The 20,222-nt window shown below is 30.7% G+C and overlaps 1 protein-coding gene across 5 annotated transcripts in view; it reads left to right on the top strand.

Annotated features, from left to right (window-relative positions):
* The window catches only part of NOVA1 (NOVA alternative splicing regulator 1), a 168,867-nt gene that overhangs the window by 128,541 nt on the left and 20,104 nt on the right, over positions 1–20,222 (top strand). For 3 of the 5 annotated variants that reach the window (XM_027522146.1, XM_027522148.1, XM_027522144.1), the window contains exons 3-4: positions 3,338–3,504; positions 14,004–14,075. In XM_027522146.1, coding sequence (XP_027377947.1) covers positions 3,338–3,504; positions 14,004–14,075 — 239 coding nt within the window. The remainder of the gene's footprint in view (positions 1–3,337; positions 3,505–14,003; positions 14,076–20,222) is intronic. The other 2 variants (XM_027522147.1, XM_027522145.1) reach the window with 1 other exon arrangement.

Genomic DNA, 20,222 nt, shown 5'->3' with positions numbered 1-20,222 from the left:
CACTCTTAGTTATGCTAATGTTGATCAGTGAAGTCAGTTGGTGATTCCAGATGTTTCCATTGAAAATTTCCCATTAACCTTTCATTTTATGGTTTTATGATCTTTGCCTAAATCGGTATTTCATTTGCTTTACAAAAGGCTAATTTTCTCTTTCTATCATAAAGGAGGGATCTTTAAAAATGGAAGAAAGTATAACATGTTTTTCTGCTGATAGGCAAGGTCTGATGGAAAAAATGACACTAGGAGAAACAGTGGACTTGGGAGTTAAGAGAGATCAGATCCACTGCACAGATGATAGATTGCCTTCCGTAGGAGCAGGAACAGTTTAAGTGACTTGTCCAAGGTTATAGTAGCGCAAAGTGAGTATATTTTATTAAATGTATATCACAGTTTTGCTATGGCAACTTACAATTGTACCTAATTTTAGAAACATGCCTATTCAGTTTATGATACGGCATGTGAAGTAGAAACGAAAAGTCTTTCTGATTTCACTGCCTGTGTTTGTCCCTTCTTCTAAGAGTTTATCTAGTGTCTCCCTTAAAAGAAAAATTTTAAATTAATGGTGTCCTGTACACCTGTATCTTTACATTATAATAAATATAAGCAAATACTTTTGATAATTTTTTCAGATTTTACTAGTCTATTGCAAAGAGAAGAAAATGCTACTGTTAAATAAAATGGTAAATAACTCATAGTTCAGTTTAGACACTAATGGAGCATAAAAGCCTGTAAAATGACAAAAAAACAGCAACTTTTATTACTTATAGGCTCATTTTTGTTACACAGTTTGGTCATATACCTGACAGTCTTCCTTCTTTGTGACTTTCTCCTAAAAATTATAGTTTTGTGTTATCTAAGTGAAAAGGCCATTAGAGTTCAGTGGAAGAATATGACAGAATCTCTTCTGAGGATTATAGCAGTTCCCATTGGGGAAATTGCAATTTCCTTTTTTCTTTCCCTTTTTTTTGGTAGTAGTTCTAATGGTAGTGATATCATTTAATCTTGAAAGAATATTTATGGCAACTTTGGACCTATAAACTATTGCCAAATTGTCTCATGCATGCTATGTGAAATTCAGTTTTAGACAATCATATTTCTTTATGGCTCAGTGATTTCCATTTACTACTTGTTAGACTGTATAGTCTGAAGAGTATCGGGGTTACTGTGTTGTCTGACACAGTATGTATTCTATTAAATTAGAACTTTAAAAGCAACATGGATCATATAGTTCCTTTAGTTACTTAGTACCATGTTTTATTTTTAAAAAGTCTCTGTTGAGGCTTAACTGATTTCCTTTTCTGTCTTGGCATCCCCAGAAGAGCACTCTTTAGTTGTCTCCAAAAGCAGGAATGAAATCCGATCTGTGTTTTGTATTGTCTGCTGACTTAGATGAGAACACTTCACAGGAGCTGCATTGATCAGTTCTCATCCTTTCTAGTCATTTATTGGGCAATTAATACAATCTTGTAAAGACTCCCTAGAGTATCCCTAATAAACTAGATCCTTTTACCCAAGAATAGATACAGAGATACATCAAGATACTCAAAGATGAGAAAAGCTGATTAGGAGAAACAGGAAATATTAAGCCTTTAAACTCACAATCTGAATGTGTTTCAGATTGTCTCCCTCCTCACAACTAAAAGATACTGCTTTCTATTGAAATATATTGTACAAATTAGGAAATGTAGCTTTCCATAAACTTGCATCTTAGTGGTTTAAAACAGGATAATTTAATTCAGGTGTGGTGGTGGTGGTGTAGTCACTAAGTCATGTCTGACTCTTATGACCCCAAGGACTATAGCCCACCAGGCTCCTCTGTCCATGGGATTCTCCAGGCAGGAATATGGAGTGGGTTGCCATTCTCTTCTCCAGGGGATCGTCCCAACCCAGGAATCAAATGCAGGTCTCTTGCGTTGTAGGCAGATTCGTTACTAACTGAGTTGCGAGGGAAGCCCCAATTTATGGTATACATATAATATTTTTTTATTCCTGCTCCTAATTCTTGTGATCTAAGTCTTTTTTCTAAAGGTAAGAGTGATAATCTTTTACTGTTCTTTAAAAAAAATTTAAATACTAGGTAAATGGTTTATATGGTAATCAACCCTTAAAACAGTATAAACTCCTTGCAATTTTTTAAATGTGTAATTTCACATGTTTTTCCCTCAAAATGCACTTTAAAATGTTTTATAGAATTTTGAAACTGTGGTATAGAAATGGATACGTATTTAGTACTTGGGAGGTCATATTAGCTCAAAAACAAACATTTTCTGAATTTTAAAAGATTCTTTTTACTTGTTGATAACTGTTCTGTAAAAGAATACTGATGTCTGAGAAGTAAGTTTATGTGTTTGCTGTGTTGAGCTGCTGAGCAGAAGATTACAGTTTAAGAGCAGGCTACTGCAGTGAGGCTCAAAATAGTCTGAAAAACTAATCATTTATTTTTATTGCCTTTAGGTATACCTGTATAGTATAAAATAGTCTATAGGATCTGTGCATTAGACCCAACCAGTTTCATTTTAGTCTTGTCTCACATCATATGTCTACATTTTATTCACTAGATATGAAGCAAATAAAACTAATGGTATCTTTTATCAATTATTCATCAATTTCAAGTGAAAAATAGTTTAAAATTTTGTTTTTAATTATGATATTCTATCTTATTAAAATTGTATAATCAATAAAAGCAGAGATGATTATTTGTCCAATAAATATCTGTTATGTACCTATCATGTGCCAGGGATGCCTCTGGGCTTTGGGGAAGCTATAGCACAATGCAAAACAGACTAATGAACTGTTCTCTGAGAGCTTGCATTCTAGTAGAAACAAAAAAAAATAAATAGAAAAGGTCAGATAGTGTTATTACTGTGATTAAAAGAACAGGGTACATGAATAAAAGGTGGTAAAAATTCAGAAACTTACCTACTTTGTAAGCTTTCCAAGACCCCTTCTCTCCACTAATTTAAATGCTTTTTTTTTTTAACTGTAAGCCATCCACGTGTGCCATCCATGTAGATAACTTCCATTATTTTTTCATATCATAGTATCTTATAATTCTCTGGTTTGATGTCTGTTAGCATATACAAAGTCCTCATCTTTGTGTTACTGGTTTCTAACCCTAAGTTCTTTTATAAATGCTCAGAAAGTATTGGTTATGTCAGTGAATGATGTATTCAAAACTTCTCATGGTTTCTGGCTCTGCTGGCCCTTTTTGAGATTTAGAGCTCTACACTTTACATGATTTTATTGGCATTAGTATATCATCCTTTTTTATAGTTTTTATGAAAAGCATACAAAGTAAGAGAAGAAGTTTTCTGAAACTGAAATCTTTTGTCCACAGGTACTACTGAACGAGTGTGCTTGATCCAGGGAACAGTTGAAGCACTGAATGCAGTTCATGGATTCATTGCAGAAAAAATTCGAGAAATGCCCCAAAATGTGGCCAAGACAGAACCAGTCAGCATTCTACAACCCCAGACCACCGTTAACCCAGATCGCATCAAACAAGTGAGTGTTTAGTTGGGAAATCAAAGACAGATATCCACAGTATAGTATGAATTCCTTATAAAAGAAGCCTTAAAGGTTTAGCATATAAAGTTTTTCCCTAAGAATACTTAAAACATAACAGTTGTCACTTATTTACTTAAAGACTATCAGAGCCTCTTCTTTAGATTGATCAGTTTATTTATTGATCAAATTACTCATTTATTAGTATTACACTGAGGAGCAATTATGGCTCATTTCTTTTATAGTGCCCTTTTAAAAATTATAGATACAAATTTGACTAATTTATAAGAATTTAACCTATTTAAAATTCTATCACTTTTAAAATGAAGTATAAAAATTGAGACAACATTCTCAAAATTCTTAATACCCTATTCTCAATATTTTTAGTCTCTAGTATAGTTATGCATATAGACTCCTGTTTTGTCAATTTAATTGTCATGTTCAGTATTTTTAATCAACAAATATGTATAAGTAAATTTCTGTACCTAGCAAACAGTTCTTTGTTACAAATCAGCTATTATGTTCTGTATAACTTGTACAGTATTTATATATATGTCATAAAGGGCCACTGTTTATTTTTAATGTGTGGGATTTTCTGTAACAAAACTTTTACTTGATAAAAAACAATGTTAGTTTTTAAGATTGAATAATGACAGACACTATGTAGGGGAAAAAAATGACATTCTTTTATGTAAAAATAAGGCAGATTCTTCCCCTTAAGCTCTTTTAAATCTTCAAAATTATTTGATACTTTATGTTTATTATGATTGTTTCTGCATTTGCCTTTTTATAATTAGCTTCTTAATTTGTGATCATATTGATAGATTTTATGCCTTCAAAAGAAATGTATTATTCATTCATTCACAGAATATTTAATTTACAGAATATTTACATTCGTTGTAATACATTTGAAATGTAGGTCAAAAACTTATTAATTTCATGTTTCTGAGTTGAAAAAATATACTAGCCAGTGTTAGGAATTTATTATAATTTTGCCAATATATTGATAAATGTAAGGGTGTCTAATCAAATACAAATAGAGAAATTAATCATTATATATTTTCAAATTATAGGCCAAGTTTCAGTTTTCCTTTAATACTATTTAAAAAAATCCTTCCATGTTTAGATCATGAGTAGGTAGCTTTTACACCATATAAGATCATTCATTTTATGCTCTTTGTTAGCATCAAAATGTTTCAATTTGTAACCTTTCATAACTTATCAAGGAAGTGTCTTTTAATTTACATATGGCAGAAGGTAAACATTTTAAACTTCTAAACATAAGTAGATATTTTTTATTCTTCACAAACATTTATAGTTTTGAAATTTTTATCTATGCTAGGTAAATGCAAAGAATAATTTAAAATGTGATGCATTGAAAGCAGTACCCTGGCTTAATCTAAATCTATCTAAATTCTAGAAGTATGAGTTCAAAGACCTCTGGATTAAAATCACCTGGAGCTAAGAATTTACAGAATTGGCACTAAAGTGTAGGGTCTATTGATTTTCAACTTTAATCCAGCCTATTAATTCTCACATTTCTTTTGTAGTTTCTGTAAGTTTAAACACTTAAGGAAGGCAGTGAATATATTGATTTTTTTAAAAAAGGTAAAACGTGAATATACTTTAAGTACTGTATGGCAGTTATTCAGCACAATGATATGAATGAATTTTTATTTTTTTTATAATAATACTGTCAAATAATGGTCTATGAGTCATTGTTAAAACTAACTTTCTCTATGGCAAATGAAATTTATAGGTTGTCATCTGTCCAGTGTCAGTACAGATTTATGAAAGCTAGAATTTTAAAATATTTGGTTCATTTCTATTTTTACTTGCCTTGTTCAGATAATGTTATTTAAATTCAAAATAAGTGGTTAAAAAACAATGGTGATTAATTTAATTTTGCATATTTACATTCATTTCTAAGCCTTATAAGATATTCATGAAATTGAAATTATTATTGATTATTTAATATTTTCATGGAATCAATAGTGATGTGGAAGTATTATTTTAAAGATTCATTAAAAGAGTACTCTAAATTTAGTAGAGTAATATATTTAATATTTCAGTGGTTTCTTAAAAATGTAAAATTTGAAAAATTTACTAAAAAAATCTAGATGAGAGATTGAGCATATTTCCACGATATTGTAGATCAACAGTTATTTATGCTCTAAATTTGAGATTCTCTAACTTTCTAGGTAGGTATCCTATTTTTCAATGTGAAAGTTTTTGTTGGATGATTGTCTAAATAATTAATCAAAAGAATTGGAAATGACTTAGCGACTGAACCACAAGAAATAAATTTAAATTACCATGATTTTATTTCTGGAGAAATTATGCTGGTAATCCAGTATAAAATAATTATATCTAAAAGAAATTATTTTATAATGGAATACATAAAAGTATATTTTATATAATTCTATTTTTTTAGCTTTGAGTACATAGAATAATAATAATATTTTTAAATGATAGTCATTCCCCTAACTAACATTTACATTCCCTTTGGACTTTAACTCAGAAGTTAATTTTTAATGTAACTTCTTTAAACATTTTTAAAACATTTTCTTCTAGTTAAGATTATGTAAAGAATAAAATTAGAATTTTAAAAATTGCTGGAGCCAGAAAATATAGTTCCTCATAGAAATGAACTAATATTGAATATGAAATTATATTTTCCTAATGTTTGTTACAACATATTTATTGTTTTTTATGGTTGATAATGTAAGATTTTGTTTACTAGAGAAGTATAATTTATATATAACTTGGACTTAAAATAGGAAGTCAGTTCTAAACAAATAAATCTTGCTTGAAAAGTTATAATTTTGTCAAGCATATAGTAGAAAAGCTTTTGTATACATATATATGTATAATATATGTATTTTAGAAAACTTATGAATTTTTGCCTAACTAAAAAGTTTATGACATTTTGATTCTACTTGTTTGACTTGGTATGAATAGAGTGCTGGATTTCTAATTAAAAAAAAATAGATATGCAACAAACAACAAAGGTTTACTGTATAGCACAGGCAACTATAGTCATTATCATATAATAACCTATAATGGAAATAATTTCAAAAATAATATATGTGTTTTTGTTATAAAAAATAAGAAATCTACTTTTTTGAAATTAAAAAAGTTATAGTTTTATACAATTTATTATAACTTTTATAAGATATTCTGAATTATATGATATAGATACAGTTGGTTACTAAATAAATTGCATGAACCAGAATATTCTCTCCAAATGAAACTTTATTCACTGAACGAATTCTCAGCCAAATATAAGTTTTTTGGAAAGTAATACATACTGATCTCACAAGTCTTTCATACAGAAGAATCTTGAAATCTAGCCTTATAGCCTTACATCCAACTTTAGATATTAGATGTGAACTATTTAGTTCTTCATTCTCAGATGTGCTTTATTTGTTTGTTTGTTTTAAATCAAATATTTATTTGCTGATAGGAAGGGACTCCAATATTTTATATATTCAAAATAATGATAATATTTATTGAATAATCAAAGTATATAATTTCTATTCTATAGCTTTAAAATCAGATTGTCATGAAGTACATAATACTGTCATGCTCATTTCTTAAGTCAGTGTACTGAGAAACAGATACACAGGAGGAACCAATAAGCCAGAATTAAACATATTAATTGTGACATAGAACATTCTTATTTCTTATTTTCAAGATGTGCAAATAGCAGAGACACTCAGTGATCTTCAGGTAATTTAGACTTTCCCTAGAAACTCATTCCTAAGTGCATATCTTAGCCCAGGTTTTTGATGTCCATGTTCTCATTTCCCTTTTTATGTTTTGAATTTTGCACTTGTAACCTTTTTTTTTCTCATAGTATTATTGAAAAATTTCCTCTTGTTATAAGTCCCTCAAATCCCCCTCTTAAGTATGGTTATTTATACCTCATAAGTCAATATAATGAACCCTAAAACATGGTAGAAATGATAGATTAGTAAGATAGTTGGCATTTGTTAACTTCCTTTGTCTATTACAGACTTTCAGTGGGTTTTGTTTATTTTTTTTGGCTCAATGTATTTTTAAGAAAAACTGCATTAAGAAAGAAATAGTTATAGGCATCTATATAATTATTTTGTATTTAAAAATTAAATTGATACCAAAAATCTCATTAGTACAAAGAATTTTGTTTTCATCATAAAGTGTTGGCAAGATTAGCTCATAATTTGTTCATTATTCATTCATTCAATTATAAGTTTATTAAATACATTCTTAGTGAATTGCAGAATATATTAAATTGTAACCCTTGCTCTCTCAAGCTAGTTTATGAGAGATCATAAATGCTCAATATAACTAATAATGATATAAAACTGCATTTATATACCAAAACTACAATATAAACAATGCACCGTAAAAGTTTGGCAGAGTGTGAAAGAAATGTAGGCTAGAGTGACATTTGGTTTTGTGAAAGAGGTAAAAACTTGAACTGGACTCTGTAGAGGAATTGCCTGATTAGAGGAGAAAAAAAGAGAAAAGCTTATTTTAGGCAGATGAAGCAGTATGGATTTGAGAAGAAAGATACCATAATTGTTGAATAATAAAGAGATTATCTTGACAGAAGTGGGACATTTGTGTTTAGTCTAGAGGAAATTAATGTTCGATAAGTTGTGTGGAACCAAATAATGGCAAGTTATGGATGTCTGGCCAAAGGGTATCCTACACACTACGGATTCTTCTAATACTTTCCCTTTTAATTTATCTGGAAGGTGATGAAAAAAAGAAAAAAAAGGTACTTCTACACTTTGTTTTCTTCTGTGCTACTCCACACAAATTCTTAGAGTGCTTGTAGGAATAGCTATTGGTAGGAGAGGAAGATAATTATGACAGTTACTGAGTGATCTACTATGCAGATCTTAGATTTGAAGGTTTATAAAATAATATTCTTTAAAGCTTCTCTTACATCATACAAATCCAGGAGACATTAATCTTTGTCAGGAAAAAAGGATGTTTTATGGTCAAGAATGAAGAATCAGTAATAATGATAATAGTGATGTATATGGTGCTTACTCTGTTTCTATGCTAGCCATTGTGCTATGCACTTAACATTTATTGAAACCTCTCATTCATCCACACAAAATTCCTCTGAAGCACGTATAGAGTCCATGTTATAGAAGCTGATGTTTAGAGAAATTTACTTACCCAAAGAAATGTAACTGGTAATTGATCTTAATACTAATTTGTATGGCCTTTAAGTTTGTATAATACTGATAAAACAAATCCAATAGATTTCTCTGTTTTAGGACTTTTCAGATTCCTGAATAAACATATGCAGGAAAAGGACCTTGTTCAAAATAGAAAGTCTTGTATCAGGGTGAAGAGACTAGGCAATATTTTAAGAACAAGATGATGAGCACTTAATCTCCTCTGGTAGTTAAAGTTGAGACAAATGCTTGAAGTTAAAATATATTTCAAAGTGAAATCCAGAAGAGTTTGGTACTGATTTGATTCTAGTTCCAAAATTATGAAGAAACAATAAAAAATGACCATATGTGGTTTTGAGCCTAGCAAAATGTTAAGTTCCAGGAAGCAACTAGTGAATTTTAGTCAGGCGTCTATTTGAGACAATATTTTTGTATGATTGTTTCAGGCAGGTTGAATAAGTTGTACATAATATTTTTTTTCCTTAAAGTAGTCTTTAATTAGAAGCATAGGTGAGAATTTAAAACTGAAAATGTAGATCCTTAATTGCAGTATCAGTGATAATTTCACTTACACCTTCATTATAGGTGAGAAAGAAAAAAAAACAAATGAGATAGAGAAGCAGTTCCTTTAAAAAAGTAACTCAAAAGTATTATAGTATAATGGTTAGGTGCATAGGATCTGGAATAGGTCTGCCAGGGTTCAAATTCTGCCTCTTTAATTCACCTGTTGTGTACATTGGAACAAGCTGTTTTACTTCTGTGTACCTTGACTTCTTTACCTGTAACATGGGGAAAGTAATAGTAACCTCTTCTGTAAGGGTATTGCATTAACCCACTGTATCTGTAAAAAGGAGAAAATAAGAGAAGTCTAAGGAAAGGTGCTAAAAAGGATCAAATACCCAAATAAAAGTTCAAAAATAAGTTTTTTTAATAGAAAATCATTGGAGATTCTAAGTCAGTTTCAATTCTATGTTGAGAAAACAGTTGTTATTTCTTAATAATAGTATATCCTAAAGGTAAAGAGACTGGTTAGGTAAAAAGAAAAAAAAAAAAAAAAAGATGTGAAGTGTGGGAACTGCTGACTTGAAAGTTTGGATATAAAAGGAGAAAAATACAAGTTAGATCAGGAAGATTCACATAACTACCCTGCTACTAAAGAGTGAATGGCTAATGTTAAGGAATAAAAAGAAGTTTGAAAAGGAAGATAAACTGGGATGCCAAATACAGATGAGATTATTAAGGGACAAAATGAGTCAAGAGTGGTGAAAAGATTATAGGGTGTTAAGGTCATAGCTCATGAAGAGTAGGAAGTCTTGGATATCACAGTTTTGTCTACCATGAAAAGAATGAGAAGATGGGGCGAAAGTGGTTTGGAAAATTGAAAAGGTTGAAATGAAGTCAATTGTAGTAGATAAGGAAGCTCATTCTGGAAAATCATGATCTATTTCAGGTAGTAAAAACTAGCAATTGGAAAGAATATAAGATACATGGGACTGAATAGCTGAGGAGAAGGATAAAAGTACAGAATAGTGATTATGAGGAAAATAAGATATGGACTAGTAATCAGTTGTAAAAGACCTTTTGAAATTAGACAACATGAGTTTATATTAGGGCTAAGTAGTTCCAGGTAGTTCAGATATTGGGAGAAGGCTGGATATGTGTCAAGATGAAAAATCAGAGATGACCATTCCATATTTAAATAGCTGATTCATTATTTTTTATGGAGTAGTATGCAGATTTATTTAACAGAACTCAAAACAGACCTGTTCCAAATTAAAATTTGTTGTTCATTGCTGTTTTCACTGTACCTGTGATAGACCTTGACAGTCTATTACTATAGGTTTGCTTGAAGCTAAGCTTATTTATTATGGAGTTTATATTTATAGTAATATTCTCTGGTCCAGCAAAACTGCCACTTGTTAACAAGAATGCGTTTCACAATGGATAATCACTTTTTAGTTCTTATTCCCAAAAACCTAGAAAAATCTACATTTAATTAAATAACTTATTAAATCTTGAATTTTAGAAACTTGCATTCCAAAGGATCCACTATTTTAAAATTATAAACTACTTCAAAATTTTTTGTAATAAGTAATTCAGCCTTCAGTGTTTAAAGAAGAATTCTTAAAGACATTCATGTCCTATAAATTAAAATATTATACTTTTCCACTTGAAAGATAAAATCATGCTAAAAAAATGCCTGTGCCCTTCATAATCACTGCTTGATAAATACTTTAAAAAGGGATTCCCTTGAGGCTCAGACTGTAAAGTCTGCCTGCAATTCAGGGACCCAGGTTCGATCCCTGGGTCAGGAAGATCCCCGGGAGAAGGAAATGGCAACCCACTGCAGTATTCTTGCCTGGAAAATCCCATGGATGGAGGAGCCTGGCAGGCTACAGTCCATGAGGTTGCAAAGAGTTGGACATGACTGAAATGATTTCACTTTTACTTAGAGTTCTTAGCTGTATATACCCATTATAAATATTACTTAACACATTTTAATATATTATTGCTATATGGATATTCAGTAGTTATATCTTCAAGATGTATATCAGAAATTTTACTAAGGGACTTTTTTAAACTTCAAACCGTTTAAATTTTAAGTCTGTATTATGAAGATGAATAAGCATGTGTTTATAAAATATTAGAGAAATAAACATATTGAACATGAAAATATTTCTATGACTTTTTCTGATCTATTTGTGTGGTTGAGAACAACTTTCAAAGCTGTTTTTTAATCTAATTATTAGAACACTTTACAGACATTAATATATTTACATTTGTCTGTTTATCAGAACAATTTTTACAACTAGTATTTTTAAGAATCAACCAGAATGCAAACTTTCTGGATTCTCTTCATTGCTAGAGCTTAAATTTGTAAAGGAAGGAGATCTTTTGTGTTTAAGAATATCTATATGAGTAATAGATAACTATAAAACTAATCATATGTTTATTACCACATTACATGTTCATAATTTTAAGAATTTAAACAAAAAAAAAATTTAGAAACTATTGTGACATTTCCAAAATCTAATCCCTTAAAGCCCAAACTTAACTATCATCTGTTTTATTTAAAATATTAAGTTTTAATGTATTATAATTTATAATAACCAAAGCCTTAATGATTTTATACACATTAATATTGTCCCAGAAGTTTAAAATTACTGGTTTTATTCCCTTGAGAAGGAAGCATGCTCAGAATTATTAAGGACAATGTCAATGAATATGAGTTGCATGAGTTACTAATACATGCCCAATGTTTCACATATATGCCAAGTAAAAAGAAAAGTATTAAATAAATTGAAAAAAGATAGTATTGATTTTAGTGATCACAAAGTCTGAGTCACTTGATATTAGTACTTTTTCTACGTATTTCTTTGCAGTATTTCAAGAGAATTCATGTCTAGGGCAAGATGGCTGTCATAATGAACCTGTGATCCTTCAAGTTGATTTTACTCTGATGAAACTAGAAGAGCCCAACACACATACCTCATGCTTCTGTAGATTAATGAACTTAGCTTCTAACCTGTGTTGGGGTAGATGGCCTCTAGATTTATTTTGCATCTATTTAGTCAACAATCTTATAATTATGCTGAGATTAATAAAGAACATATTTTAAAATATATGTTAACTACTCCCAGGAAATCTGTACAGTAGCAGTTGTAACCAGAGGTGGGAAAATTTACTCTTCAATTCATAGTCCATAGAATATTTACAAAGTCAGTAGTGTATGTTTCTGCATAGTATTGCATGGAAAGTAAAATTGTAGGGTAATTATTAATGACTCTTAGTGAAATTCTCTCTGGAGAAATGACTTTATAAAGTGAACTTATTACAAATAGCAAAAACAGAAAACAACGGATTTGAAGTTGTTTTTTTCTTCTCTTGTGAGGTTTGCAGCTCTTCTTCCCTTTTAAAATATGATTTAACAAAAATCTTGGTATGTCTATGCATTGTCTAGTTTTCCTCAAGGTTTTAAAGAAGAATCAAGAATTCCTGAACTGTTTAAAACATGATCAAATATTAGAATCAGTCTTAGTTTGTTGCTTGAGAGCAGTGAATTAATTAAGCAAGAGCATGTGAAATTTTTTATCCTTTCTTTTACTCTTAAATACTTTTTTCTATCCCAGTTAGGACTTATGAAATATGTAAATTTGACTGACTTAAGTAATTTTATCTGCTTTTTCTGACTCTGCTGAACTTTTAAAGTTATGCTTTTGCTCATGTCTGAGTAATTTTGAGGATAGATATTAATATAACTCATAATGTGAATATAGAATTTTGTCCATACTATAAAACTACCCCAATTCATATATTAAGAAATATTATCTACTGAGAGTGCTACTTAAATGATACAATTTGTCAAGTGAAAGTATACCTTTTTAAAAAGATAAAAACATCTTACATACACTTTAAGGTTACTCTATTAGACATCAGAAGTTTTAAAAATACCTTAAGAATATTATGGTCTCATGTGACATGTTTTGTATATAGTTTTATATATACTATGTATATGTGTTTAAAAGTGAAATGAACAATAAATTTGATTCCTAATATTTTTGTGCTTATTTTCAACACAGGCTGATAATGCTACAAAATGTTATACACCTCATCTATACAAATTTTTAGTATTTAGCACAAATAATAAAAAATATTACAGCAATTTGTTAAAATGCTATTAGTTACTTGTTTATTAATATGAGGTTAATGTTTACATTTTCAGACGGGCTCTAAATTTATTAAAAATTAATGTTTTAGAAGATAATGTGATATTAAGAACTCAGAACTGCAAATTTAATTGCTTTTAAGTATGGAACCCTAAATTCATGTGGAATCAACTTGTTGGTGATGTTCAACATATTAAGTAGGTGGATACTTTTATGCCAAAGTAAACTTCATTTCACCACTTCTTTCAATCCCCGACTGTATTCATTGATAGGAAAATAACTTTCAGTTTTACTCATTAAATTTATTGAATTTTTGTTTGAGATCTCTTTTCCCCCAAGAAAACAAAAGGGAAAGAAAAGAGACTACTATTCATGAATATGGTCAGGATACCTTTAATACTCATGTGAATTTTTATCAGTCACCATCATGATTTCAAGTCATGAATTTATTTTTACATGCTTATGCATGCGTATTTACATGCATTAATTATTTAATTGATCTTGAATTCCATTAAATTTAAATGAGTAGGAGAAAAATTTGTTCATAGGATTTTGTTCTCGTTATATTACATTTTATTTTATTTTGTTTTATTTAAATAATCAGTTTAAGGCTTATAAAGGTTGATTTGCTCCTGAACTGCTTTATTCCCAGACATTGCCATCTTCCCCAACTACCACCAAGTCCTCTCCATCTGACCCCATGACCACCTCCAGAGCTAATCAGGTACAGTATCATCCTGTCATCTACACCATACTTTTCACGGGTGATTGCCTGCACACTGGAGAAAAAGATACTGGTGGGTTAAGGATGTATTCGTTCATTCACATTTGTGCACCATGATCAGATTCCAAATAACCTCAGAAAGAAATATCAGTTATTCCTGAAAATTTATATGTATTTTTAGCTTTAGATAATAAAAATAGACTCAGATGATAGACTACTAGAATTTTGGATTTTCCCCCTAAAATTTTGACTTTATGGAGCTCTGAGGGTTATTTATTTATTGAGTTGGTGTTTATTATTTCCCTTATTGTTTCTTCCTAGGCTTCCTGGTATATAAGTTAAGAATATCATATATGTAAAAAAAAAATGAATGTATAAATATGAGTTATTGAGCAAAGGTATATCTTTAAATGTGAATGCATTTTTCTTTGTTTTTTATTTCAGATATGCCTTACTGTGTAACAGTTTAAAACTTTTGATGAAAAACATTTCTAGCAATCTAAGAGTAACTGGAAATTGGTATTTGTAATAATTTTAATGCTGTTTAATAACTCAAGAAATGGTACTTTCTTAAAATTTAATAATACATTTTCTTTGCTGGAGTTGCAAACTTTGCAATGAAAAATATATCTTAGTTTTGACTTGATAATTGTTTTGGTACTGAATATTTGTAGGACATTCTTCAAAAATGTAGCTGTTTTTGGCACATTTAAGGAAATCATCTAAAATATTCTGTGTAATTCAGAGCCTTACTGTACTTTAACATGAGAAATGTTGAAAATATATTTATTAAAATGATTAAACACATTTTCATTTTGTCTGAATTGAGCTTCATTTAGGTGAGAAATGTTATTTTCTTTAATATTTCCACATTTTTACTAATATAAAGCCTTATCTTTTTAATATATTTTTCATGCAGTTGACTAATAAATTATTAACTTTGAGCTATATTTGCTAAATATATTAAATGTGGCTTTTGCATATGATCTAAGATATGGCTATCAGAATTATTTTGCTCATTTATTGATTCTAATACTTCTGCAACCTCAGGAAAATTTTTTAAATAACTAGAAGGAAAACTAACATTTAGAATGTTATTTTGTAGTAGGAGCTTGATTTTTATTTTATGCAGTAGCATTCCCTTCAAACAAAAATCCTTGATAATGCTCACATTTTAGCCCCAGTAAATTGGTTTAAAAAGTACACATCTCTAGTGATGAAACCCATCTCTTTTCTTTAAAGGTAATGGTGCTACATGAAGTGAGAAGCAAGCTTGCATTATTGATGCATGAAGTTGGAAAAGTGTATATGCATTTTCACTCAGACTTTTTCTCTTATGAGTTTTAATTATATGAATTAGAAAACTATTGTGAAAACAACTGACTTTAGTGTTCTTCTGCTTCATTCTCTTCCAAATAAAGACAAGACAAATGAGTACAGCACTCATTAAAAACAAATTATTTTTCTCAACATAAAGAGTAAAAAACTCTGGATCTAGAAGAAAAATCAACAATAATTTTGTCTTTAAAGTTAGATTTGTATTTTCTTGTATTTATTTTGTGGAAATATGATTTTTATAAAATGATTTATTAAAAAGCTTATTTTTTTAAGTTTACTGATATAATATTTTTACCCTCTAGATATGTTAACACATCCACCTCTAGATATTTTTCTAATTTGGAAAATTAAGTCATGTGTGGTTTTATACTCTGTCCACAGTCATCAGTTATTAAAAGTATTTGTTTATACTTTGTTTTCTTCTGTTCTTGTGCAAACAAGCATAATACCTCCTGGATAACTTCAGGCAAGATATAAAATAACAAAACAAAATCCTTAAATTCATTGAAGGAATTATAGTTATCTTTCATCTTTATGTTATTAATAGTTTGTAATTATTTCATTCCCTACAGTATTTCCCAGTAGATTCTATGCATGTTGTAATAGAGAAGATAATTTGGTTTTTGTTGTTCATTCAGTCTTTAGATAGCTCACAGTTGTTTCTTGTGGATAGTCATAATTAATTCAGATTCACTAAAATTGACTTAGATGTATAAGAGTAATAACCAAGATAGTAAAATGGGTTCTAATGTGATCATCTTAAACTCTCCATATTTAAATTAGAGTTTAAACCTATAATAATATGACTTTCATTTCTGATATGTTTACTTTAACCTTATCCAGCAATTTAGCAGGTATGTCTGTAGTTTTATGTTAAAATTATTGTTTATGTCTTATAGCTAATCTGATATCCTCTGCTGTTCAAAAAATCACTGCAGACTTTTTCCATGTGAATTTTCATAAACAAATATAAAGCAATTTAGACAGCTGTTTGTGCTATTTCATCAATAATGGCTAAGTGAGTTGTGATTGAGTTTTCTTTAGACTAAATGGTTTGTGTTACAAACTAATAAAAGGAACTAAGAGACTATTAATATTTAGAAAACCCCAAAATAAAAAGCACAGAAAGTATGTTGAAAATAAGTTTTATCTGTAGTTTCCATTCTTTTAAAAATGACTATGATGCTTCAGTACCTACTGAATTTTACCTTCCTACTTTCATATTTCCACAAGCCAGACTGTTTTCACAGATCAGACTACAATGTTATGAGTCTGTAATAATTTCCCCTGGAAAACTGAAGGATTATCATATAAGAAGCCTTATAGAATGGTGGTTAAAAGTTAACTGGAGCCTAATTGCCTATGATCAAGTCTTTGTTCTGCTATTTGCTGAGTAAATTGGACCTCAGGTTCCCCTTCTGTGAAATTGAGATAATAAATTCATTATATTTAGAACGGCACTAGAATGCACTACTCACCTGATAAGTGTAAGAAGCTATGTTTACTTATTTTTTCTGAAATTTCTTTCAAATGAAAAAAAAAAAGATAACTAATTAGTTACCATTCTTTAAGATGGTAACTAATTAGTTACCATTCTTTAAGATTGGTAACTAATACAGCATAAAACAGCTTAGTTAAACTGAGTTTTATCTTTAAAGAAAGATTCTGTGATACTAATATTGCTGCATTTTCAACACTAAAATATTTATATAATCAACATGTATGTAAGCTTTTAAAGATAGCTTTAGATGCTCTGTAGTTGTTTTCTTCTCAAGTGAGAGTACAAAGTTACTTGTTGTCTAACTTATAAATCAAATTTCTATTATTTCCCTATTAAGAAAGTTAGGGCTAATACTTTTACAACTTACACATTTTTGTCTGTGCATATTGCACGTGCAAGTTTGACACTTTGGAACTTTCAGAAGCAAATATATGGATAGAAATAAAATTAAAGTCTTAATCATGTGATTAAACTTTAAAAAGATAAAAAACAGAATCAGTTGGATTTGACCAATTATAAGTTATCTTTCTACATTTTTCAGTCACTTTGATTCAACAAAATGGTTTTGTTTATCAGTCAATGGTGCCAAAAATTAAATTCCAGTCTTAATTTTAGGTTCATGATTGTTAGCTCTCCTGGGATTCTTCTCAAATTTCAAGAAAAGTACAATAATTTTTTCAGAAACATGTGCTTTATAGAATTTATGTAATAATAAATTTGAAATTATATATCAAAATATACAAAACAAATAAGTAGGTAACTCGTATATAGAACCCTTGCTGTAGTTACAGGAAAAAACAAACGGAAGTCACTAGTCCCACCTTAGTTTCATGACCACAGATCTCAAATGACCCCCTAATTCTGTCAGGTAATCATAAGCCCAGTCACTTTTTTACTTTCTGAATGTCTGTTTCATAAATCCTTGTCTCATTTCAACACCTGTATTAGTTTTTTGTGTGTAACTGACTGCCACAAATTTATTGGCTTAAACTGCACACATTTATCACCTCAGTTTTCAATGGGTCAGAAGTCAAAGGCACTGTTAGCTGAGTCCTCTGCTCAGAGTCAAAAGCCAGCAATCAAAACTATCAGCTGGGGTTTATTTTCATCTGGAGGCCTGACTGAAGACTAATCTGATTTTAAGTTCTTGTAGGTTGATGACAACATTCAGTTTTTTGTAGCTGTATGACTGGGGACCCCAACTTCTTGTTGACTGTTGACAAGAGGAAGATCTCAGAGTCTAGAGGCTACCCAGGTCTCCTGCTATGTGACCCTCTCTACTGGCGTTTCACAGTGTGGCTTTTTGCTTCTTGCAGACAGCGGGAAAATCTCTCCCCATCATATGTTAGCATGATGAAGTCTTATTGAACCTAAACGTAAGAATTACTTTCTACCATACAGTGAAATTTAATCAGAGTAGTGACATTCCATCCCTTTGCCATATCCTGTAGGTTAGAATCAGGTCACAATTTCTCCTCATGCTTAAATGGAGGGAACTATACAAGGCATAACACCAAGAGTGTAGAGATCATGAAGCCATATAAGAGTTGTCTGTGCCACGCCGAGGTCTCTTGCTCTGTCCTCACTCCAGGCTCATAACCTTAACTTCCTACTTGACTGAGAAAAATGGAAGCAATAAAAACTTTCACAAAATCACAGCTTCACCTGTACCCACATATGCTACCTCTCAACTTTCCCTGCTTCTGTTTAAAACAAGTAATTTCAGTTGCACATTAAAGGCTCAATATTTTTTCTTTATTCAAGGTCATCTCTTCACTAATTCTCCCCTCTCTCTCATCTGTTAAGTTTTTTACCTCTGTAACATTCCCATCAGCATACGTATATCTGTTTTTTCCTCTCATCTTAAAAGACAAAACAAAACTTCTTTTAATCTCACTTCCCTCACCAGCTAATGCTCCATTTCTTATACTACTTTGTAGCAAAACTCACAAAAGTGTTTACTCTCTGTTTTGCAATTTTTTGTCTTCCCATTTTTTTCTTAAATCCATTCCTGTCAGATTTTTTCCTCCACAATTCTGCTAAAACTGTTTGTCTAGGACATCAGAGATGACCCCACCATTAATTTCTGTTGTCTGTTGTCAATCTGCATGGAACTTAATCTATTCACAGTATTTATTATAATTTGTCACTTTTGCTTCCTTGGTGTACTTTCATTGCTTGATGTACTTTTATTACTTGACTTCCAGGATATTATTGCACACCCTTTTTTTTCCCTCCTGTATCATGCCATGTGCTTCATCTCAAAATCCTTTGCTAGTTCCTCCCATCATCCTTCTTAATGTTGGAGTAAGTGGATCTTAATATTTGATACTCTGGATGTATACTTTTCTTCCTCTTCATATACTACCTTGGCTTTTATATTCTGACATATGCAAAATTTATGTTTTCATTGAGAAGTAGGTTTACTATGAACTAATGAAGCTTAAGGGCTACCTCAGTGGCTTAGTGGTGAAGAATCCGCCTGCAATACAGAAGACACAAGACACCCGGGTTCGATCCCTGGGTTGGGAATATCCCCTGGAGGAGAGCATGGAAACCCACTCCATTGTCCTTGCCTGGAGAATTCCATGGACAGAGGGGCCTGGCAGGGTACAGTCCATGGGGTCACAAAGAGTTGGACTTGACTGAAGCGACTGAGCACGCATGCAGTGAAGCTTAAACCTTAGGATTCTTCACCTGCGCAGGCTTATTACAAGGCCCTCTACCTAATTTTATGTTTATAATTTTGAATGTAGAGGACAAAGATGTCCTCTAAAATTGTGAAAGATTCAGGTCCCACATAACAAGGGTTCACATTTATCTCTAATACACATATCAGAGTGAAACTACAGACTATATCCAAGTTTCCACTCAGCACTTGCACATGCATATCTAATGGACATCTTTAATTCAGAAGTCCACAAACTACCCCAAACCTGCTCTATCTATAGCCCTTACAGTCTCTATTGAAGCAATTCCATGGACCGTTTTCTCAGATCTCAAGTCTTGGATTCATTCTCATCTCTTTTCTTTCATACCCCAAATCCAGTTCCTATAAGAAACAATGTTGACTCTATCACTAAAATACATATAGAATGTTGACCTCTTCTCATTACATCTACTGCTACCCTAGTCCAAGCCTGAATTATTACAATAGTGTCTATATAGATTTCCCAGACTTTCTACCTTTGCACCCAAAAATCTGTTCTCCACTGAGCAAATGATTTCTTATAAAATTTCTCTGCTTACGCCTGTGATAGTTTTCCTTTGAACTTAGCAAAAGCCAATATCCTCCAAATGACATCTAA

This window comes from Bos indicus x Bos taurus, chromosome 21, assembly GCF_003369695.1.
Source record: "Bos indicus x Bos taurus breed Angus x Brahman F1 hybrid chromosome 21, Bos_hybrid_MaternalHap_v2.0, whole genome shotgun sequence".
NCBI lineage: Eukaryota > Metazoa > Chordata > Mammalia > Artiodactyla > Bovidae > Bos > Bos indicus x Bos taurus.
This window is presented reverse-complemented; position numbering and strand designations above follow the sequence as displayed.